General features: G+C 36.2%; 1 protein-coding gene across 9 annotated transcripts in view; it reads right to left on the bottom strand.

Annotated features, from left to right (window-relative positions):
- CACNB2 (calcium voltage-gated channel auxiliary subunit beta 2) overlaps positions 1–23999 on the bottom strand; it is a 246214-nt gene that overhangs the window by 30967 nt on the left and 191248 nt on the right. For 6 of the 9 annotated variants that reach the window (XM_036403326.2, XM_036403334.2, XM_054517028.1 and 3 more), the window contains 6 exons: positions 15436–15558; positions 11031–11167; positions 9138–9214; positions 5158–5291; positions 1690–1770; positions 1351–1409 (listed from right to left, as the gene is read on the bottom strand). In XM_036403326.2, coding sequence (XP_036259219.1) covers positions 1351–1409; positions 1690–1770; positions 5158–5291; positions 9138–9214; positions 11031–11167; positions 15436–15558 — 611 coding nt within the window. Of the gene's footprint in view, positions 1–1350; positions 1410–1689; positions 1771–4992; positions 5013–5157; positions 5292–9137; positions 9215–11030; positions 11168–15435; positions 15559–23999 lie in introns of all 9 variants that reach the window. The other 3 variants (XM_036403351.2, XM_036403358.2, XM_054517030.1) reach the window with 1 other exon arrangement.

The raw sequence follows: 23999 nt of genomic DNA on the forward strand, positions 1-23999 counted from the left end.
AGTTTGGGATGCTTCAAATCTGCTACTATAGACACAATTTTTTTTGGAGTATTTGTGGATTCACCCTGCCACAGTTGGATCTACAACTGAAAATCTGACATGCTCTAAAATATTTAAAGATATAAAGATGCAGTAATTTTCTTCTGCTTGCAATAAATGTTTTGTTAACTTCCAATTCTGAAGGTGTGTTATCTAGGGTTTGACAATTCTGACTAATTTACTAAAGCAATTAGTAAATTACTTTAGTATTTACTAAATTACGTATTGACATCATTATTCTGACTGAGAAAATCCACCAGCTTAAACCACAATGTGTGGTATTTTAAAGAACTGAAGCTATTGAAAAAAAAACCTCAAGCTTCCTCTTCAAAGTTTTGACAGCATCAGAACACACAAAATAGTGTTATGGATCTGACCACTTACAAACTAAATAGAACATTCCTTGAAATTACAGATTTTATTATAACATCTTCCTGTTTTCACAATTTTTCCTCCCAAAGTCAACCCATTAGGACATATCAATCTGGAGCTTGATCCAATACCAATATAACCATGTTGGAGAATGCATCTGATGTCTCCGCTCCATGGGTCTGTGATGTTGGAGTTATAGACCACAGCACTGCTTTTAGAGACAGACTATCATTTGACATCATGCCACTATCATTCGACATCTGTACCACAGTAATACCTGAAGGCTCAAATACAAATCCCATTGTGTTACAGTGGAGTGTGCTGCAACCACTTGGATCAGAACCCAGCGAGTGCAGCCGGTGTGCTGCCGAGGGTGAGCATATTTCAGCAAGGTAGGGCCCTGCTCTTCTCCTTCATCCCACTCCTTTTGAAACTTCCCACTATAGAGCCCACAACTACTGTCAAACCAAGCTCCTATCTTGAGGGATCAAAAGTTTGACAATCCCATACACCAGATAGTCTGAATCCTACACCACTCTTTCTGAGTTGGATGTCAAGTGAGGAAGTAGAGTTGAGGAGGAAAGGTGGCTCTGGCCAGTTTGCTCAAAACGTAGGAAGCATTGATGAGATATCACTTGAAAAATATTTAAAATCACTTTTTAATCTGTAGATAAATATCTAGCAATTTGGAGCATGAATGTCACAGTCCTCAAGAAGAAGACATCCTTTTTTCCACTCTCAACAAATATATGCCCCAGAACACTTCCCACTGCAACACAGCCTCTGCATGCTCTGTCAGGGAAACTTCCAATCCACACTTATAGTCCACTGATCAAGGAATTAGCTGTCATTTCTAATTTTGTCCAATGTTATAATTTCTGAAAAACCTTGTAATACCCACATGGAACCTGAAGTATATTTGCATTGCAAAGTACTTACCGCCCTTCGAATCTATGTTTTAAAAAATCAAATAATGCTTTTTGCATCATATCTGTTACCTAGAGGAAAAAACCAACAAATTAATAATTGCATAGGAAATTCATAATATTAAATGCTAAGAATATTATAGAATAAAGCTGACAATAAATCTTGTATCCAAACAATGGGATTGTAATTGAATTTATTCTTAATCTCAATTCTGAGATGAAGTAAAATAAAAATGAGCAGCTATTCAGTAGGAGTAAAAACTGTCTGATGTTTGCCTATGTTATAAATTATCAAATACAAATGAAGCACAGTATTTTGTAAAAAATGAAACTATTTACAACAATCAGTTACCTCATATCCCTTCAGAGAAGGCCCCACTAAAACTACTGGTCGCATAGAAGGCACTACATCATAGGGAGGGATGTGCTCTGTCTGCAAAACAGAAAAAGTTTTCAGCATCGCAACACCTAGACAAAGTGTTAAACACTCTAAGTATTAGGAATTCTGAATTTCCAGTAATGTCACAGGAATCTCAGATTCATTAACTTTTCCCAGGAACTGGTAGCACAAGATAAGGACATAAGAGGTTCAGGGATTTATTTTGAAAAAAACTTTTCTTTGACTTTAGGGTTTCCTACTGTTTTCATATATACTTTGGATAGTTAAAAACTCTTATTCTTGGTCATGCACGTTTCTCACTGCATAATTCCTAACTGGTAAATTGAAAAGGTCATTTCCAACAACTAATGAATTGAAATGGTTAATTCTACAGCTGTGACATCAGTTTTCAACAGAAATTTTATATAGGAAATTATGAAAGAGAAAAATAAAAGGGGATGAGAAATGCATAATGAACCTTTTCTTTTTAATGTTCAGATTTGCCCACTGCTTGAAAAAACATTGTGACATCACTGCAAATTCCCATGGCAGCATTCAGTCTGACGTTTGCATTAGCACCCACAATTCAATTACAAATTAAATAAAAATAATGACTGATCAAGTTAGTATTTCTAGAAAATTATCATAAGCAGAGCTTGGGATAGCATTTCTTCCACTTTGGGAAGTTCTTGTCACCACCCAAGAATGGATTCTGGTAGTACCATATTTACCAAAATACCAACTGATGTATCATGCACAATTTCTAAAAAAGTATTCTAGCATACAAAGATAAAATAGATTGCCTCCTTTTAAGGGTTGCAAAAATTTTATATTGTTATCACAATACAATATAAAAAGAAGTAAAATGTTAAGTTTGGTATTTTTTCTTTTTTAGTTAGTGGCTGTTCAATATATATCACCATGAATGGGGTCTAATCAAAAAGAGGTTTTTGTTCATAAGGAAAGTTTTGGTTTATCTTTGTATTGGGAATAAAAGATTGAAATCCAAACCCAGAAACGTGTGGGTGTTACAGAGAAAGAAATGCCAGATCTATTTTTCAAATGCTTACATAGTACAAATACATCAGTCAAGACCACAGAATACAGACATTGTGCATTGTTCCAGAACTCAATGTATCCCAAGGTGTTTCGCAATAACATTAAAATAAGTATATACATTCCAAAACACAAACCCACAAAGACAGACATTTATACAGTGACAGCACACAATGCTACACAAGCAGCAGTCTAAAGCAGTCTAAAACACAGAAATATTTTTGTGAATGTCCCTCAATGTAATTTATTTTTTGTTACCTGTTGTTTCAAAAGCTAATTAATAACATGAGAATGAAGACCAGTGCCCAAGGCATCATAAGCATGTGAAATGAATTTATTTTTCACAGCACAGAATCTGACTCAACATGTTTCAAAGCAAACCCCTGCAATTAGGCTGGGCCTGTATCCAAAAGCAGTCCTCCACTGTTCTTGCAAACATTTTTAATAATCTGATAAGCATATTTGAGAAAGATTCGAAGAAAAATTCATTACAGTTGTGCAAGTGCTTTTAGCATGAGTGCCCTGATGTAAAAGATCTTTGTCTTAATATGGCTGACTTAACCAAAGGCATTCATGCTAGAAGTTAACCAGCTATTTGACAACCAGGGCAAGCACAGAAATTACCTTATTTGATGGAATATGGGGTATTTTTAAATTCTGTTCTGTTGCAATGGGCATTTTTTTTCTCTAAATTTTACAGCTTGAAATAATGAAACTGTCAGCAGAAAGTTGAGTAGAAGTTATCTAATGGAAGCATTAAAGTTCATTAATTTAGCAGTAGAGAATCAAATATTTTCTAAGAGACTGGCACTGAACTATACAGCTTTCACTGCAGATTCAAGTTCAAATATGAACTCAGAATAAAAACTGGCAGGTTTGAACATATGGCTTTTACTCAGTGGTTTGACTATGCAGATTACTTTGGGATGGCCATCCAGTACATAGTGTAAAAGTCAGTATTAAAAACCCTACTAACACTAGTAATGATTCTGATATGGAAGAAAAGAGGCACCACAGAGTCAAAGAAAGATGTGGGACTAACCCTCATCCAGGTCTAAGGTGGTTCATCTGGAAACTGCAGCTTTGAAAGATGCTTATGCAGACAGCATCCAATACATGCCAGCATGTATTATCCAATCAAAAATATGATTAAGTAAGAAATTACTCAGAAGCAAGAACCCGCTGTTGATTTCTACACCAGGCTTAACAGACCAAACTAAAGCCAAGAGTTGTGACTTTGGAAATGAGAAGGATTCAATACTATGTAAAAGAGTTCAAGAAAAGAGAGACAGAAACAAAGATCTACTTATTAAACACAAGAGCATCCACAGCAGGGACAACAATGTCACTTGGCACTGCTTAAGCACTATAACAGTCAGTTATTACCTGCAGATTTAAGTGAGTGGTTAAAACCAAATGAATGAGAGCTATGAAGACTACAGATTTTAAAACAAAACAGTCAAAATGTGACATTTCACTACATAGTTTGGCTGCTACCTAATGTCTTGCTAACTTCTTCCAGCAAAGGCCCTAGAAACCTATTGCAGCTTTTTGCAACAGGATGCCAATTGCATAATTCTGTAGTTATCTAGGTTATCTATGGAGAGACATTGGCTCTCCTGGGAACCACCAGTACCACTTCCAATAGCTGGGATACTAAAAAAGTCTCACTGATGGATGGCAAGAACATTTGGCTGATAATTTATACATGACAACAGGAAAAACCTGAAGTAAACTGTCAAAACAAGTCTGAGGTTTTCCATTGGTCTTGTGCACTTGCAGACCGCACCTAGTGAATTAGAAGTTTAAGTATAGACTAAATTAAAAATAGAATGAACTTGACAATTTGTTTCCAAAGTCCAAACTGAGTGTCTGATAGATTCCAATAATGATTTCAACAGACTGAGAAAAAAAAAATTGAGAAAGATATAGAAAGAATAAACATGCACTAGAGAGGTGCATTACAATGCTAAAAATAATTTTCTCAAACATTTTAGAAGGCCTTCTAAGTGTGTCCTTTTATTCCATCAAAAAGGATAAGTATGTAGCAGAGTTTCACAGACACACAGAACTTTTGCCTCTTTTCCTGTAATGAATCCACTATCAGCTCAATACATCTCTTCATCATTAATTCTAGAATAGCTGCATTGTTAATCTGGAGTTATAATGCTAATGATGCCAGTGGCAGGATAAACACAGGCGATGTCGATATAAACTTACCGATTTCTGCTTCTGCTTAGCTACAGCAGCATGGAAAAGAAACAAAGAACAACAAAGCATGCATGTTATTGGCTTGTCAAAGGACGCAGACAGTTAACAGGACTAGAAATGCGACGCAGTGCAGGTGAGCAGGTGGACAGATGGGAGCTTGGAAGTTGGTGTTACCTTCTTAAAGAAGGGCATTCTTTTCTCTTTGGAGTGGGGTGATGTTACACTGTTTGCACTGGGTTTGGGGGAGCGATGGTTTGCTGGAATATCATTTTCTTCTGCATCTAAGCCAGTGGCATCTATGTCTACAGCTATATACAGACAAACAATTCAGAATTATCAGATGACAGGGAAAGTAAAGATAGGTTAAAAAGGAAATTACAGGTAAAGAGGAATAAAATGGTCCAGAGTAATAAATAAATAAATAAATAAATAAATAAATAAATAAATGAAGTTGACCATGAGGAAAAAAACCACAATAAAACAAAGGGAAAAATTTAAAGGTGCAGTACTTTAGGATTCGAAGACAGAAGGCGATCTGTAACAGTTACTGCAACATTTACAAAATAGACCAATGGCCAAGTTCGTTCTTGTTACACCAGTGTAAATCCAAAATATTCACTTGAATGGATAATACTTCCACCAATGTAAACAAAAGAACTTGGTCAATAACATTTGGATTATTTTATAGCAATGAACACTAAATGCAAATGGGTATCATCAATTGAAATTTGAAATGTCACTACTGTGTCTATGGGAAATGAAGAATTAGAAGAAAAATCACTTCTGATGACAAAATCAGCCAGATATTGGTATAATGTTATCTACATTTATCTAGGGATGGACTACAATTGCATTTTTATTATTTTAAATAAAAATGAATTGTACTCATAAGATACATTTATTAGGAATAATTAAACATAGATCTACTAATAGGGAAAACTAAAAAGAATGGATAGCAGAAGAAAGGAAATTTATCCCAGCTTAGCTCTGAGACGTGGATCTGAGTAAAGAGTCAGGATGTAGGCAGGGTAAAATGGAAGTGAATACAATAAACCGTTGCTGTTCAATCTCTACCCCAAAAGAATACATAACCAAAAATACTTATACCATAACCACAAATTATGTGGCTTTTAGCAAGTAAGTAATAACAGTTTCAACAGGAATCCTCACAGCAATAAATACACTTTCAAAACACAAAGCCATATTATCCTGAATGCTGAGTAGAACAGATACCTGCCAACGACAGGTAAAACGAAACAAAACCAAATAAAACCTTTCTCATTTACAACAATAATCCTGATCTTAAGTAGTGGTTTAAACTTGTCTTCAGAAAGCAAGCAGATGCCCAAAAGTGAACCATATGCAGTCATACATCACCACCCTCATGTGTGAAGACATTACCCACCTCTCTCCACTCCCTCTGGTGACATACACTTATCTTGCCATGCCCTGATGTCAAACTGAGGCTAACCCTAAACAGATCTGTAAGCAGAATAGTTTGTATTGACTTTATCCAAACCCTTAATTAATCATTGCAAACTATTATGAAACCATCTTAGTGACCTGATTTCGTCTGATTCATGAGTGGGACATCAACTAATACAGTGGCATGTGCTATTAAATTATGTAACAAATAAATATTTCTGTCAAGCCTACGTGCAACTACTGATGTAACAGATACTTGAGGCAGTGATCTCATAAAGTACATTTTCCCATGTGAATTATCCACAGATCTAATGCCTTGATGCCTGACACTCCCTGAGTTACTGTGTCTTTGAGTCTGTCCTTCCCAGGAAAAACCCCATAAGTAGATCCGCATCCAGTTTCTATAATCCTGCTCCTAAGAACAGACACAGAAATCATGTAACATTTTCTTCTAGCAACACTGTTCCTTCATCCTCTTCATAAGTATAAAAATAACATATTATCTTTTCTTGAATACAGGCCAGCGCAGATACTGTAAATCACTCACAATAAGACGTATTAAAACTCCTTTGGTACTATGTTCAACCAAAATTGTCAGTAAAGAAAAATCAGTTACCTTAAGCTTTTCCTGTAAGAAAGAAATGCAGAATTTGATCAGCTAGTTAACAGTATCTCCTTTTTTCATTCTAAGTCTTCATACTATGGAACATCTCCTGTGACAGTTCTTTTACTGTTAAATATCTTTAGTTCATTGGGATCTTTTCAGTCATTTTCAGCATAATTCTTACCAGTTTGGTGGCCTAACAGGACTGTATGGATTTTTTACTATATCAATATTGACTATTTAAATGGATATTAGCCTCTCTTTCATTTGTTTTTCACTGGTTCTTCATCTTGTTTCTGTGTTTGTTTTGGTTTGGTTTTTCAGTGGCACTGTTTTATATTGAAAAAAACCATCCCTGACTCAAAGCAGAAAATGAAATTAACTTATTCAGTTAGTATTCTTCAATTTATTAAATAATTGGTGTATTTGTAATTGATTATACTTTCAAAGAGAGGAGGTGTGGGAATAATAATTGAATTGTGTTTCAAAGTCACTTGAATTCTTGTTTTAGTCACAAACTATGCCTCCTTCACCTTTCTTAAGACATCATAAAAAAAAAATTATTATAGACTCAAAATCTTGCTATCACAGAATAAGTTAATGTGCATTATCCCTACATATTTTCCAAAGCTTCACTGTAACTGAATAAACTTTAACAGATTTCCTTATTTCTCCAGAAAACCATGTTTCTTGAATCACAATGTCTGAAGAAACGACTCAATGCAATGAAAATTAGAGGATGGGTAGCAATCAGTCAGCTGGTAATGCAGGTGAATGATACCTGTGTTCTTAACTCTAAATTCTGTGCAACATTCTGGAAATACATGTACTGATCTGTTTTTGTTTTTGATAGCAAATAATAACACAGCATTTCAGATGCTCTACCTATAAAATTACAACATGGGTTGAATCGATGGACAATTTTACTACAAAAATGCCGGTGTTGAAAAAGTTGGCCTTAACAATAAACACGTCAATTTAAAGGCATCCAAAAAAAAAAAGATTAAGATGTGTTCTACACACTTGTTACAGACATACATTAGTAAATGAATACAATATTTTTGAAATAAAAGAGAAGTTAAACTGAAGTGGAATATTTACAAACAAACTGCAATCGCAATAAAGTTGCTTGTTTCTAATAAATGCATGGTTTCACAAGACAGATACATTTTTAAATTGCTTGAACTAAATCAAGCTACTACAAAAACATGATTTAATTTCTCTGTCTCCCTTTTAAATTACCAAGTAAATACTTTAAAATCTTCAGGCTCATTTTAAGATGCCTGCTCTGTAGACCAGACTCCACATAAATGAATATAATTGGAAGATCCATGTCTTTGCCCTAGTAAAAATGGCACTAGCAACACTCATTAATATTTTCTGTTTCTAGGTATTTACCATACATATGAGAAGATAAAACATCCAGCAACACAACAGCTGAATTCAATTAATTTTTTTTTGTGATCTTTTGCTGTGTTTTTTTAATGGAGCTAATGCCAGCATCCTCCCCCAGCTTGCCACCTATTTGCTTTATATCACTTGAATTTGGATTCAAGTTAAATCTAAAGTTAAATCTGTATGTTGATGCTCTAAGTAAAAAAAAAGTATTTTTGAAAAATTCGTCAAAGGCAAAAAATATCCAGCATCCTAGAATTCTGTGAAGCACATCATCATGATCAGAATTGTGAAACTAAATGTTCCTGATGTTTTAAAATAATGCCTTTCTTGATGCTACTGCAGAAACCTCTCAGGAACTTCTATTTTTATTGCTGCTTTTTCTCCTGTACAAGAAAGTATTTATTGTTCAGTAGGAGTGCTCAGACCAGACCAAACCTTCCACTATCCTACTGTAATGTAGTCTCACAGATCTATGATGTCTTTGCTACAAAACTCTGTGGTAAAAGCAAAGAGGGAATTTTGTGCATTAACAGCTCTATCATTGTCTGGACTTGCTGGTATTGACTCCATTACTTCAAACAACCCCAAACGAGCCTTATCTGGAAACACATCACTCAGGTTTTACCTAAGAAGAATGGGGAATAAGAAGAAGAGGTCTAAAGGTACATGCATTTTACACAGATTAGGTTCATGGGTCTATTTACCAAAGGGTTCACAACCTACTCACCAGATGATGGAGGCGTCGATTTTCTGGAACTAGGAACGATGTCACCCAAACTGGATGAAGAGTTTCCTCCTGATTTACTGGAGTAAAGTAATACATTAGTTTGAAGTTCTGTAGCTTTCTCAATATTTAATCTAGTTTATTTATGATCTGCCTTCTAAATGAGGTGCTAGCTGTGAGACAAACAGTATTTCTGGCAGAGGTATAAAATATACATCTCCCACAAAATGTGTGTACATTTTGAGACCTGAGGAACTGCAAACATCAATCATACTTTCTGTGCTGCTGTGTAATTCTTTCTGCTGCTCTGACTTCCACAGGATCTTAATACAATTCAGTAAATAATACGGCTACTGCTATACATGAATTAATATTACTACCCATTAATAAGAGTAATTCTTAAGCCAGTGAGCATATCTCTCCTTAGCTGAGGAGTTACTGATAAATTGCTAATTAAGATGAGACTGTGTCTATCATCTTTTCAATTTAATTAACATGCAAATTCTTTTGCTTTCTCAATACAATATAGCACCTAAGAAAAAAAGTCTCTCAAACAAAGTTGAAGCAGTCTAAGGTTTTTGTCAAGTTTTGCTTTGTGAAAACCTATCCAAGTTGTGAAAATGAAACAATGGTTCTAGTCTTTTTTATTTCAGTTACCATAATGAGAAAAGCTCTGAAAAAAATGTACAAAAGCTTATTTCGGTCTTCAAATAATTCATGTGATAGTACTAGTTTCCACTTTCTTTATCTTGAAATATTAATAAGCACTAAGTTAATGCATTTGTGGTGTAGGACAATGTTATCTTCAGTGAGAATCTCTGGAAACTGGAAGCCTCTATGATTTGGAAAAGAACCGAATCCCTGGGACACATCTGGCTGTCCCAGAAGAGTCACTAGAGGAATAAGGAATCCAGCATCCTTCTGCTGAGGACAGCATGCTTATGGGAAGGGCATTCCACAGCTGGTGAATGCAGCTGAGCCCTGCCCAGTCATGGTGTCCTACTCTAGACATGCTCTACAAACACTGCTGCCCTTCCTATGGAGATAGGAAAGCATTTCTGGCTTCCCAAATGGTTCCTAGCTCAATTCCAGGTCCATCCCACTCAAATACACTGGGAATATTTGTTTCCTTTATACTCAAAGGGAAACAATTTGCTTCCACAGGTGTTGCTAGAAAACTACTTTATTAAGAATTTGAGAGTAAAGGTGACATTGTTCTATCTTGTAGTATTGTTCAGAATATCTAGAAATAGTCATTTTTCTTATGGAATGATGGCTGCAGTCAGAGATAACAAATGACTTGACATGAAACTTCCATCATAAAATGTAGTGCTCTTAAAAGCTGTGATTGTAGGCAATGAATTTGACAAGACTATTTTTTCCCTACAAGCTAACTAACAGGCACTGGCTTTGGCCTACCAGTAAACTCATCTTAACATTTTCTGTAATTTCTAAAATGAGCTTAAAATGTCTTTAGAAAGAGGAAGATCATCAAAACAATTAAAAAATGTTAAAGAATTTAGATAAATCAATTTTAAGTAAAAAAAATTACTAGCACATATTAAATGCACTTACTGTAATGTATATTAGCAATTATTTTACAAAAAGAGGAAGAAACAATTTCAGTGGTAGGCCACCACAGATTGCCAAACTAAGTAGCTACTTTTCTCCCAAACAGCAATGATACTAATAAGCTCATTAATTAACAATATATTTTAAATAATGTTATATATTATATAATTAATATAATTCATTATATATTAATTTCTTCATTGATCAGAAATATTTGTAGCTGCCACTAACAATAACTAAGCATATATATGACTGATACACAGCATCAATTTCCAAGTTGTGTCACAGACAATGCTGCTACGATTAATGATTTCTTCTTGTTACCTGGAGTAGAATTTTCCTTGTTTTGCCTTTTGTTCATGCTGCAGCCTCATGTTTTCTAGTTTGACTGGGCTTGGTATGAATCCGATTTCACAGCCTTCTTTTACCAATCGTCCTATCCACCAGTCATTATTAAATTTCTACAGATTAAAAAAAAAAAAAGAAAAAAGTAACATACTAAGAAATTACTGTATCTGGGGATAATTTTGTTATTAATTTTAATTTGCAGCTATGCTAATTTTTTTAATTCTTCCCTGCAGTTAATCACTGTGCTATGTTATTATGGCAACGAAGAATTGTGGTAATATTCAGAAATACATTAAAATAATTATTCCTTTCAAATTATTAAAATCCACAGTCCCTAAGTGGAAACCTTCCTGCAAAGACTTCATATTTCTCCCTGGTTTTCATTTCTACCCATTTCACCATCTTTATTATTTCTTGCTTCACAGTCTCCTCTCATATATGAGAGCTGCTTTTATTCTCCCTTCGTGGTTCTCCTTGGTGGACACCAGAGACTTAGCATACACTCTTCCCTACTGCTAGAATTTTTGTAGCTCTGTAATAATCTATTTTTCTTATTCCATTTTATTCAGTTCTCTATTTAAATTAAAAAATACTACTTTAAAAATTCCCTCACTTCTCATTAAAATCTTCTGAAATATGGCTGAATTTGGCTGCTTATATATACCCTGCTTCAGATAGCACACGTGATCCGCATCTTAAACTTACCATGGTAGATCCACAAGGAACGGATACATCTGGATAACTAAAAAAACTTAGCAATTACACAAGTCCACCAGATAGCCCAGTTAACTGAATTTCAGCCCTATTAAATATGAGATGTTGACTACTTTAACTCAACAGCTTTATTCATACACCCCCCGTACCATGTGTGGGAGAGGTTCGTTGATTTGCAGAGGTCTATGCAGCAGAACTATTTGCTTTTTCCAATCTTATTTATTCACCATTTTTGAAGGAGAATGGGTCACTCATGTATGGGCCCCACACACAATGCTTCTGATGTTCCATGGGAATAACTATCATCAAAAAGAAATTTTGGGTAATTTGGAATATTTATGAAACTTTAAGAGAACACCTGAATGTGAAGAAAGTAGCTCTCTTGCATCTGAAGCTACTAATGTAGATATTAAAGTGCATATTTAATTATATAACAAGTAACTTTAACAAGTGTGCAGTTAGGAATAAAACATGTAAAATGTGTGGGCTCCCCTAAAAAGAAATTAATTTTACCATCATTGGTGGATCACTGATACACAACCTACATTGCAGTATTATCTTTCACTTTGGCAGCTATAGAAGTCTTGTGGTGCTTGAGACCAACCATAAGATATTCCAGCTAACCAATAATAGAGATTAAAATAAAAGCACTTTTAAGCTTATAAAACATAAGGATATCTATAATATTCATCCAATTGGATGCCTTTATGAGTAAGAATACCAGCATTTCATAGGAAGCTGCTCTGGAATAGCAGTTTCTCAAAGCTGTATTCGACTGAAATGTATTATTAAAATTATACCCTATCATTACAAAAGGCTAACTAAGTCCACTTAGTAAACTAAGTTAACTTGGTAAAAGGAAGAGATGGATAATTAAAAAACACCATTGAATTAAAATCTGAACAGTCATTATTTTTGTCCCCCAGTACAACAGATTACCACACAACAATATTAATTTTATTAGAAGCAATAGAAATCCTAAATCCATAGGAATTTCTTCCTATATAAATAAAAGTATACTTCTGCAAGGTCTCAAAGATAAATGCTGTGTCAGTATACGAAAATTATAAGATACTTTTTAATGTTTATAATAATGCACATAATACTTTCTAATTTTAAATTTTTTTTGAAATTTTGGTGAGAATTCCAGCTCTCAAGTTGCTGGCTCAGGTGAGTGATTCTCTGTAATTCACCTGTGTTTGGAGTGCCAAAGGAAATAGAAAAATTAATTAAACGCAGAGCAAAACAATGACCATGCATTAAAGCCTCAAAAGATTGATAAGTTACTATGATGCAGCAGTTTCTTCATGCAGGAAGGAATCCATCATCCTTATGTGTACTGAGTTTTAATGAATGTAACCTAATAATGAAGATAAATTTCCCTCACACTCAATCACTGCAGTGCTTTTCATCACTGTCCACGTACATTGTGAACTGAGGTTTTTCTTGTTTGAGCCCTCTCAGCAGCACAAATTGGTGAACAGCCCTTTCAGACAAAAAGAGGACAGCACTGATCCAGCATGGTATCCTTAGGCAGGCAGAAGCTACTGGAAATTAACTCAGCTTTCTTTGTTTCTAGCAATATGTTAGGTACAAAATATATAAGCAACGGTGCATTTTATAGTCTAATATGTTTTTTTCTTTAATCTGCAGAAATAATTGAAGTTTGGACAATTCAGTTCCCCCAGCATTAACTGTAGGGAGCAGCAAACGTACTGAAGGAGCAAAAGCTGGTGGGATACGGAGGCCTGGACGAGCAGGGCCTGGCACAGAAGATGGAGTGGGAGGACATGGCTGTGCAGGGAAGGGCTGGGCCTGGAGCACCCTCTGAAGGAGCTTCAACCCACCCAGACACAACAGCTGCTGCCAAATGCAGGGCAAGAGTCTGAGTCCCAGTTTGACTCCTTGTGGATCCCTTCCCATCTTGCCATTCTGGCAGTGCAGCTGGCCTGGTCCCAGGGTGTGCCTCCCCAACCAATCTCTGGCCCAGCACCAGTAGGCAATAACCTCTCTTCAACAGCTTACAGAGAAAACCAGGTGTTTCTGAAGGCAATCAGCACAGAATGCCTATTCTAATACATCTGGGGTTGCAGGAACATTTTAATCTATTTTTCCACCGCTCAGTGCTACACGCAGCCACAGACAATGTAAGAACTCAGCTGAGCTAAGCTTCCCTTCAAGGCATTTTGGAAATACAAAAAAGTTCAGGAGACTTTTCCTTCCAGATTTTCTCCCACATATATATACATCTGAGACTAAGTTTTGCTGTGAAGAAGAATGCATTAACTTTTAACAGAAAATTGCTAACCCTGTGTGTCTGGTTTATATGGAAACAGGGGAAACACTTGATGTAAAGTCTGAGATTACCACTTCATTTGAAGTGCAGATGGAATAGATGACTACACAAAACCATTTGATCTAACCAAACTGAACCTTATTTTCCAGTGCTTCAAGACTCACTGGAGAAGGCTGATGGTTTTCACTTGCTAGGACTCTCTGCCTGCTCATCTCTTCTTTTGTCACAAGACAGAGCAGAGAATTCATTCACACTATCATCAGTCAGAAAGTATATTTCCTTCACTATATACAGTCTAAATCAAAATTACTCTTTTTTTGTGCATTTAATATATATGAAAAATTACGACCATTAGCCAAGTCTGTTTCTTATGTTCCTTTAGTCTCTGTCCACCTGTATTTCTATCCCTGTATTAGGGCTGTTTCTTTCTTCCACACAGCACCTGTGCTAGCAGAATCATTGTGCATCATCAATCATAACTACTGAGGGATTTTTTGATAGTCTAAAATGAGGCAAAGACATAATTTCAAATACATGGCTAGGTTCCTCTCAACCTTAAACTACCTTTCTGTTTCTTTTCCTAAAATTTTCCATATCCAGATGGGCTATTTTGAGACAAGTCACAATGCAATATGACCAAAAGCTAGTAAACATTTTAAAATGAAGGAGTCATTCAAAAGGGAGCAGCAGGCTACAGAAGAGGGCCTGCATGTGAAAGTTACCAAGTTATTTTTTGGGATTGTCTTGCAAGGAGCAGAGAAAGAAAATTACTTTAGTTATTTAAAAATTTAAAATTGTCAAAACCAAACTACAGGGAAAGACAACCAATGCAGCAAATGCAAAGCTCATTTATTGACAGCTGCAATTATCTTGAAACATCATTCCAGTTCTTCAGCATGTAACTGCTAACTAAACACTGTCTGTGCCAGGGAAGTAGCTTCAGTAAAAAAAACCAGGAGACTTGAGAATTTTGGGGTTAATTGAGATGCAGTCACACAGATAAAAGAGAAGCAATCCTTGGCTGCTGAATCACAACAAACCCTCACAGTACCAGATTAGAAAAAAAACCCAGAAATATTTCATCTTTGAATAGTCAGACTCAGGCATTTAAACCTATAAATAAGTGATTTTTACTAGAGAAGAAAAGTACTTGCTTTCTGAACTTCATTAATTTGATTGTAAGAAATTTGTGCCATTGCTTCTACAAGAATAGCATTTAAAAGAACATTCAATTCCTTATACACTGTTACTTCTTTAACATTTGTAAAGTGCTTTGGCAATGTGAAGTGTTATCAACATTGCAAAATAGTAGCACTATTACTCAAGTACTCTCTTAAAGAGTGATTCACTTACTCCTCTGATTTTACTTACTTCTTTAACATGAAGAAAATCTTTAGCCTCAAACGAGATGGCCATGCCTGGGACTGGGACATCATCTTCATGAGCTGCACTGTACCCAACATTTGTCCGAACTGCAAATGCAACAGGTTTTGACTGCAAAATAAAAGATGAACATCATGAAGATTTCCCTTCACAGACACATGTACAAACATAGACATGGGAGATGATTTCTCTATGTTATAGCTTTTAAAATCATAAGAATTACAAAGAAGTCTCAATGCATCCATGCAAAAAATAATGAAGCCTAGTTTTTACTGATATTAGTTATTAATATCAGCACATTTCATAAAATACAGATTTTTAGTAGGTGATAGAGCTCTGAATTAATTTGAGGTAAGTCAAGTCAGTAATAAGAAATCAGAATCGACTTGGCAATCCATATAATAATATTGTCAGCTTGCAGTTCTGCTGCGAGTTCAGTGTTTGGGGGCTGCCAGTAGAGGTACGTTTTCAAGAGCTACAAAACCCAAGCTCCACGGACAATGGGGCTGCAAAAGGAATTGCAAAGGGAGCATGGCACTGCACCAACATTGCTCCTTCCACACCATTCTTGTCTGGGCAGCCATGTGCTGGTCATGTCAGGAGCATTCTAAGGCTGCTCCAAGTGTAGCCCTCACAGCCTCAGCCCCCAAGAACTATTTGGGGAAATTGAAAATTTGGAGAAGAAGTGCCAACAGTTACCAGGAACCCCTAAGCAAGTCACCTCACTGCACTCTGAAAGTGGAGCAATGTGCCTTGAGATCATCGTGTCATTACCAAATACCAGCCACAGAGAGATCTGTTCATTTCCCTAACTCTTTCTTATGCTGCTAGCTGACTCAGTAAGTTAGAGAATTTTCCCAAGTTTTGTTTTCAAGAAGCAGTTGCCAGAAGAGTCACACAGAAGCCCCACATCTGCACAGCTTCTCCTTACCAGCACCACCCGTGCTGAGCACCTCTCTGCACAGGTATGGTAACAGAAGGCGCCATCCAGCTCAGCCCAGACTACAGCTACCAAGGGCTTCCTTTCCTCTTCTCAAAGGTACAACCTATTTTACAGGAGAACAGCATTTTTTCTGATTTATTCTAGGCTAAACAACAGCTTGAGCTTGCTCTCTCCACAGAGATTAGCACACTAGAACCCACCACTGTCCTGCCCCAGGCTGAACCTTTAGCCTAATTTGTCATAACCAGATAAACTGTTAGAAGGGCATCCTGATTTGATTATGTATTCATGATTACACTTCTGAAACTGGGCATTTGTGAGAACAGTAATCCAAAACTAAAGTTTGGTGATTTCTCCACATCAATTAAAATATCTTGTAGTGGTGATAAAATGGGAATTTCCACTTCCTAACAGCTCAAATTTGTATCTTAATGATCTCCTCTATAATTTTCTCAATGTTACTTCCACTATTACCCTACATTATAGATACCAAACTATTACAGAACTAGTCATGTCACAAAAAAAGGAGTCACACAGGCACTGGATTCAGTAATATCATGAATCTTCCTTAAAAATAAAGGACCCTATAAATTACTGGATTTAAATATTCATACAAAACCTCAAAATATTCCTGAATGTAAAAATTCTAACAGAGTTAGAATTCAGACTAACAGAGTTGATGCTTTCTATGCTATTACTAATTTCAACACTCAAAATACAGATATGAATAATCACTGAATTGTCAAATCTCCTAAGCAATACTTACCATCAAATAGTAAATAATCAAGTAAATCATTCCCTGTTATTAAGAATGACCATTTGTATGGCAGTGACCTGTCACTGTAGAAATGTATTTCAGAACAGGAATGGATCTATTAAGGAACAATCTGTGCCAAGCCCTGATAGGAGGGATAGTATGCTTGCTTATCCATTCTCACATTGCTATATCCTCTAGGAAATAAAAAAAAAATTGCTTAACCACTGTGACTTGCTCCTAAAAGTAACAGTGGATGAATGACTTTAGGTTGACTAAAGATAAATCTTTAAAATCTTGGCAGCATTGCAACAAACCGACATCTCCAGGAAGTTAATGTCCTTGACATACTTCTTAGACGTGATCTAAAATTTCCTGTTAGAAGACAACACCTGACTACCCAAGAAAAAGAATACAATGGAAACTACTCCAGAACTATCTTAACATGAAAGAACAGTAGCAGGTGAAAGTTCTCTGTCATTCTCTGCCATTAAAAAAATGTAAAACTATGATCAGAAAAACAAAGCAGAACATTGAGTTACAGACATTCACAGAAATGGTGTGTCCCATTTTAGATACTTGCCACACTGGTACAAAGGGAGACTAAATTATCATGGGATTAGACTACAATAATTCACCTAATTGAATATTTAAAACTAATTAATTTATAGAAGCTAAATGCTAGCCTTTTTACATAAATAAATAATTCTGAAGGTTTCATAGCACTATCAATTAAGTACTTTTCCTGAACTACATTGTCTTGAACTAAAAAAGCCCAGTTGTTATGTAATTAGGGTCTTATGTAAATAAAAAAATAAAAATATTGACACATGCATATGTATATTTGACAATGTATTTAGCATTTGCTTACATATCCAGCAGTTCTGAAATGAGACTGGGTCAAAACAGTTAAGCACTTGCTGTTCATTCCCTAATAATAATGGGAGTCTCCATGAAAATGGGATGGCAGTTTAGCACTCAGTTAATCCACAGGGACAAATGCTCCCAGATGTTGAACAGTTTAACATGTCATGTCTCTACAGAGAAACAAAGTAGCCTGGAAAAGTTCATTTATCTTCAAAATGAACACTTTCATCTTGTTTTTCTTTTTTTTCTCTGGTAGAAGTACAGCACTCGACCAGTTGAATAAACCTACAGGGAGAGCAAACAATCAGACCACATTACTATCATCTATACCATGGGGGCAGCAGGGAACACACTCTGGAGTGAGTTCTTCATGAACCAGTTTCAGATTCTGATATAAATTCAGTCTATAAATCAACAAAACCTTAGTCAACAACTGTTTAACCAACTTTGGCTGTACACTTTTGTAATGTACATAAATTAAAGTGTATCTAGAGCAACGTTACTCAATTTTCTCTTTTTCTATTTGGATCTCACCTCTTCCTTTACCAATTATATTTACTTTACACATCTTCATACCAACTCTCATTACTAATTTCATACTATTTACAGTATTATTATACTTTACTACTTATATTTCCTTGTGCCATCATTAACTTGTATTGAATGTAAACATGAGAATTTGCACATTGTATCTGCCTCGGTCAATTTGTCAGTTTAAACAAGTTTGTACTTGCTTGGCTGAATTTGCATTCAATAAATATTTCACTCAATAACAGAGCAAAATAATACAATCTGTTCTCTAGTTATGTACTTAATACATGACAGGACCTTTTTTTTCCCTTTAACTGATTTCAGATTTTTTATACTGTTCCATAAACCCAGTGGAGGCAACCCCTGGGAGTCTCAGGCAAAGAGGAAAATTCTGTTATGGAATTTGCTCACAGAACAGGTCATCTCCCTCATGGCCACGAATTTTGGAATTGTTGGTTGATAATCAAAGTATCTCTATTCCTCATCCACTATCAGGGTGTAGAAAAACTGATGAAAGCATTCTCCAAACCATTTCTGTCTACACTTGGGCTTGATCTAGGATCTCTGATCCATCTTCCCTCTTATTCTGTCACATCATTCCCACAGTAGAGGCACCTCTGTATTTACACAGTTTAAATGAAATCAGAATGCACCTTTACGAAGGCAATGCCAGCTAAGACAAGAACTGACTCAGAAAATGATTACAGCTACCATTTCAAAAAAATGCTTGTCAAAGCTGTGTCTGTGTTACAGTTCAGAAAACGTGTCTCAGAAAGTTCACTCCCTCCCTATTTCTACATAAAGCTACTCATTCTTCATCCTATCCACTTTTCACACATGCATGCAGCCTTATCCTGAGTGTAAGGAATTATTCTTCTCTTGGGTGATGAATATAATGGGTGTCTCTCAAATCACTAACAAGTTTGCACTCATGAAAATTTAAAAAGTCACACCATTTCTTTCATCTGAGGAAAGGTGATTACTACTACTGAACTTTCCACTAGTAAGACTTAATGGGTAGCAAATGTGACAGATGATGACCTATGTTCAGCACTTTTTTCACAGAGTAGCCCTGTACACAGTGTTTGTGCCATTAAAAATATTAATACTCCACGAAGGACAAAGATCAATAGCACTGTGATGGCCTAATGACTGCTGTGTTGAAAACATCTCACTTTATTTTGCCCTGCTAATGACATAGAGTCAAATATATATAAAGCAGAAGCAGTTCAAAACCTCTATATTTCACAGAATTACATTATTTTTATTTCTCTTATAGAGAAATTTACAACGCTATGAAACCTATACTGTCACAAAAGCAGCTTGAAAATGCAAATGCAAAAATAATAAAAGAACTTTTGTCCTTTTTTTACTTTGTACACTAATTTATGCACCCATTACACAAGAAAGAAAACTCATAACCCACCTGAGAACACAAAAAAATTTACAGGAAATTTTTGTTCTAAATGCTGATTATTTCTGGAGCCTCATGACAAGTAAGAAATTGTCCAATTTCTAACAAGAGCATCTGCTCAGCAATCTCATTGCTAAGGAAGCAGTGACAATTCATGAATGTCCCAACAGAAAATTAGGAGCACATACAGCTGCTGTCACTAAAAGCAGCAATCAAAAATACAACTTCCCAGCAACGACCAGGCCTTCCTTTACAGTCATAGGTGTGTGTACCAAACAAGCCTGGGAGGAAGCCAAAACCACAGAATAACTGAGGTAGGAAGGAGCCTCTGGTGTCTCTGAGTCCAACCCCTGCCCAAAACAGGTTTGTTTAATCAGGCTGCTCAGGGCTGTGCCCCAGTGAGTCTTAAATACCTCCAAGGACAGAACAACATAACCTTTCTGTGCATCTTCCTCCAGTATTTGACCACCATGGTTGTGAAAAAAACATACAGGAACTATGGTTCTCTCACATATCAATGAGTGAGGAACATAGAAATCCATAATGGAAAAAAGGTACTTCGTTTTGTAGTCCAGTATGAGCAAAATGAAGTGTTATTACAAGTAGAATTTATCAATTACCAGTTTTAATTTTAAGTGGAGCACACAAGGAGCTCTCCATAGCATCCAAGAACCTTTCAATGGATTCATTTTTTGCCATCAAGTTCCCAGTTCAAAAGAGGAAAAGCAAGTGGTCTCTAAGGGATGATTTCTCTCTTTTTAAAATGTCATTTAATGTTTTGCCTGTATTTATCCCCTAAGCAGTGGTCTAAAAAGAGGGTTTATGCTGTATTCAAGACTTCCAATGAAGTGAAGGAGCTGAGAAGTACAGTATGAGAAAAAACACAGTACAACTGTAGTTAATTAGTAGCGGCCTAAGTACAGTGGTATAATGACATCCAAAATCTTCTGAATTATAATGGCTTTGGATAGCACAGATCCCTTCAGAAGGATCTGGGAGAGAAGTAGTTTAACACAAAATTATTTGATCTGACTACATTTTCCCATCTGTTTCCAAAATTAGGGCAACGTGAACAATGTCCAGCCATTACCAGAGCTTGGTCTGCTACTTTACAAAGGGTTGGCTCACCTAATTCTTGCCTAGGACACGCCACAACTGCTCCTCTCTGGTGCCTCCTGCAAGAGCAGCCAGCGAGGACTGGTGCCTGTCGCGCGAGGACCCCGCGCCATCACCTTCCCGCTCGGACTCAACATGGGCTGTAAGGGCTGCTGCATGGAAACTCAGCTATAAAAGATTAATTCTGACTTTCCTTAGGATCGAGGATCACTGGAGATATTTTCTGAGGAAACCTTTGAATCCTTCCAGTTCCTTGGAATCCCTCCTACAGCAATGCCTGCACTCAATGCTGAAGAGAAGGAAAATTTAACACATCCAGCTGGTACAAAAAATAGTCTGCCAGATCCAATTTTTCTAAACAATAGGTAGATTTCAGAGAAATTTTTTTTGTCCTCTAGTACTCTCCAGAGATACTTTTGTTACTATTTTAGCTCATCTTCACACACAGCTTGAAAGTCATGTTTCTTACTTCCTTTTACGAAATCGTATTTTAATAGAGTCACCAATGTCGGTTGACATTCAGCTCAGGAGGCAGCAACGACTGAAATAGCTGTACTGACGCACACCAAGCTTTCTCATATGAGCAGGATCTTTTTTTATTAGAGCATAATGCCAAAACTCGATGGTGGCCATGTGTTGTCTGCATGCAAGTGCGCCAGAAAGGTGGCTCTTCCATACCACCCACTTGGGGAGTAAACAGGAACCGCTGGAAACCGGCACAGCTGAAAAAGTCTGTTTGTGCTTACTGAAAACATGCTTATTCTGGCAGCAAAAGCCAACAGATGAAAACTGTCATTTGCAATAAAAATACTGTGCTGGGATTTCAAGTTCTTTTTTCAATGTCACAATGAGGACGTTTTATGCTTATGAGACATCTTAGGCTTATGAGACAGCATTTTAGCAGATCTTAGCTTTTTTGGATAAACTGAAGTTCACATAGAGAAAAGATCTGCAGTAACATTTTCAGGCTCTTCACAAACAAAAATTTACCAGGAAAAGCAAAGTTCTGTGACACAGAAAGCTAAGTAAACACTAAATACATCAGCAATGCAATGGTTAAAAATGAAGACTATTACCAAAATCTCTTAAAAAATGCTGCTTTGCCTAAACTGTTTCTTATTTCAGTGTTATTCATGCAAGTTTTTTTGCTGGTTCCAGTATTTAAATAATTCTGCATTTTTTTTTTTTATTGGATCAGAAAGTCTCTACAACTGCTAGAGCCAAAGGTTAATGTTTATTAAAATGTTTCACTTTTATATAATATTTTAAGCATGTTTTCTAAGAAACTGCTGAAAAATTCTTCCTTTATTCAAAACATACATTTTGTAGCTAGACTGCTCTGTTTCCAGGAATTACATGGCTATATGTTCCAAGGATGATATTTTAAAGTCTGAAAAGCCAAATGTTCTATTAGCTCTTAACTCAGACACTGAACTAAAACTGAGAAGTTATGTGAGGATATGATAAACACTACAGCTGCCTCAAGGCTCTTGCCCCTTTCAAATTATTACATTTTATGGCCATAGTTTATGTTACCTTATGCCTCACCTGGATATCTATTGTTTATGTAAGTCTTGCACTATCTGAGATACTTCTCGTTTTTAAATTAAAATGGCATCTATACTTCAAATCTCCCTGACAACATAGATGCAGATTACATAAAGACAGAGCACATATTCACTTCACAGTCAAAGCTATGGTAAATGAGTATTTGTTAAACTTGAAAGTTAAACATCCCAGACTCGGGAAAAGTGAAAATGAGGCTACCTTTACCTTAGGGGAATGGTGGTGGTGTATCTTTAACTTAGACCTCACTGCGTACAGTATTATTGTTCAACCATTAACCTTACAGTAATGTATTTTCTCCCATCTCAGCACTATAGAATCACAGAAGCATTAAGGCTGGAGAAGACCTCCAAGACCACTGAGACCAAACACCACCTTCTCCTCTAAACCACAGCATTAAGTGCCACGCCCAGTCATTTCTTGAGCACTTCCAGGAATGGTGGCTCCGCCACTTCACTGGGTAGACCATTCCAATGCCTGAGCACTCTTTCAGTGAAAAATTCTTCCTGATGTCCAACTTGAACCTCCCCTGCCATTTCCTCTTGTCCTGTCACTGGTTGCCTGGGAGAAGAGACCAACCTCCTCTCAGATCGTTGTAGAGAGCAATAGATTCTGTATCTGACTTGCATACAGGAGGCTCTTTCCTTGCAAAAAAACCAACAATGTGCGAAACACAAGGAGCTCTCCATAGCATCCAAGAACCTTTCAATGGATTCATGTTTTGCCATCAAATTCCCAGTTCAAAAGAGGAAAAGCAAGTGGTCTCTAAGGGATGATTTCTCTCTTTTTAAAATGCCATGAACGTTTTGCCCATCTTTATCCCCCAAGCAGGGAGCTAATGCACCAATCCCATGACAACAAAGGAGAAAAAAAAAATCAACAACTACTTGTTAAATATTATCAGACTAGACAGTAAAGTCTATAGATTTATATATCTGCACAGGAAAGATAAGATAGCACAAAACACTTTGAATATGTAATTTTCTACCTTTGGAGCACCTGACATTGTATACATGGTTTATATGTTTTTCTATTTAATTACATGTGTATGTGCAATTTTCTATGTTTAGTTAAAATAAACAACAAAAGGATCATCCCAGCAATGCCTTTCCAGTGTTACCCTGACATTTTCAAACACCATCAGTATGACTGAAATCTTTATATCCATTGCCAAAAACTCCTTGCAACTTCCAGCACAGAATTAACAGACTGCAAATGGTTTAATATTCTGTAAGATGCAGAGCACTAGAGCCAAGGCACACTTTGGCTCTGATGTTCAAATATTTGCTGGAAGCAGAACAACTGTGAGACTCAGGAACTAGAGCTTTTCAAAGCAAAGCTAATGAGAAATGTAGTGTTAT

Source organism: Molothrus ater, chromosome 1 (assembly GCF_012460135.2).
Source record: "Molothrus ater isolate BHLD 08-10-18 breed brown headed cowbird chromosome 1, BPBGC_Mater_1.1, whole genome shotgun sequence".
NCBI lineage: Eukaryota > Metazoa > Chordata > Aves > Passeriformes > Icteridae > Molothrus > Molothrus ater.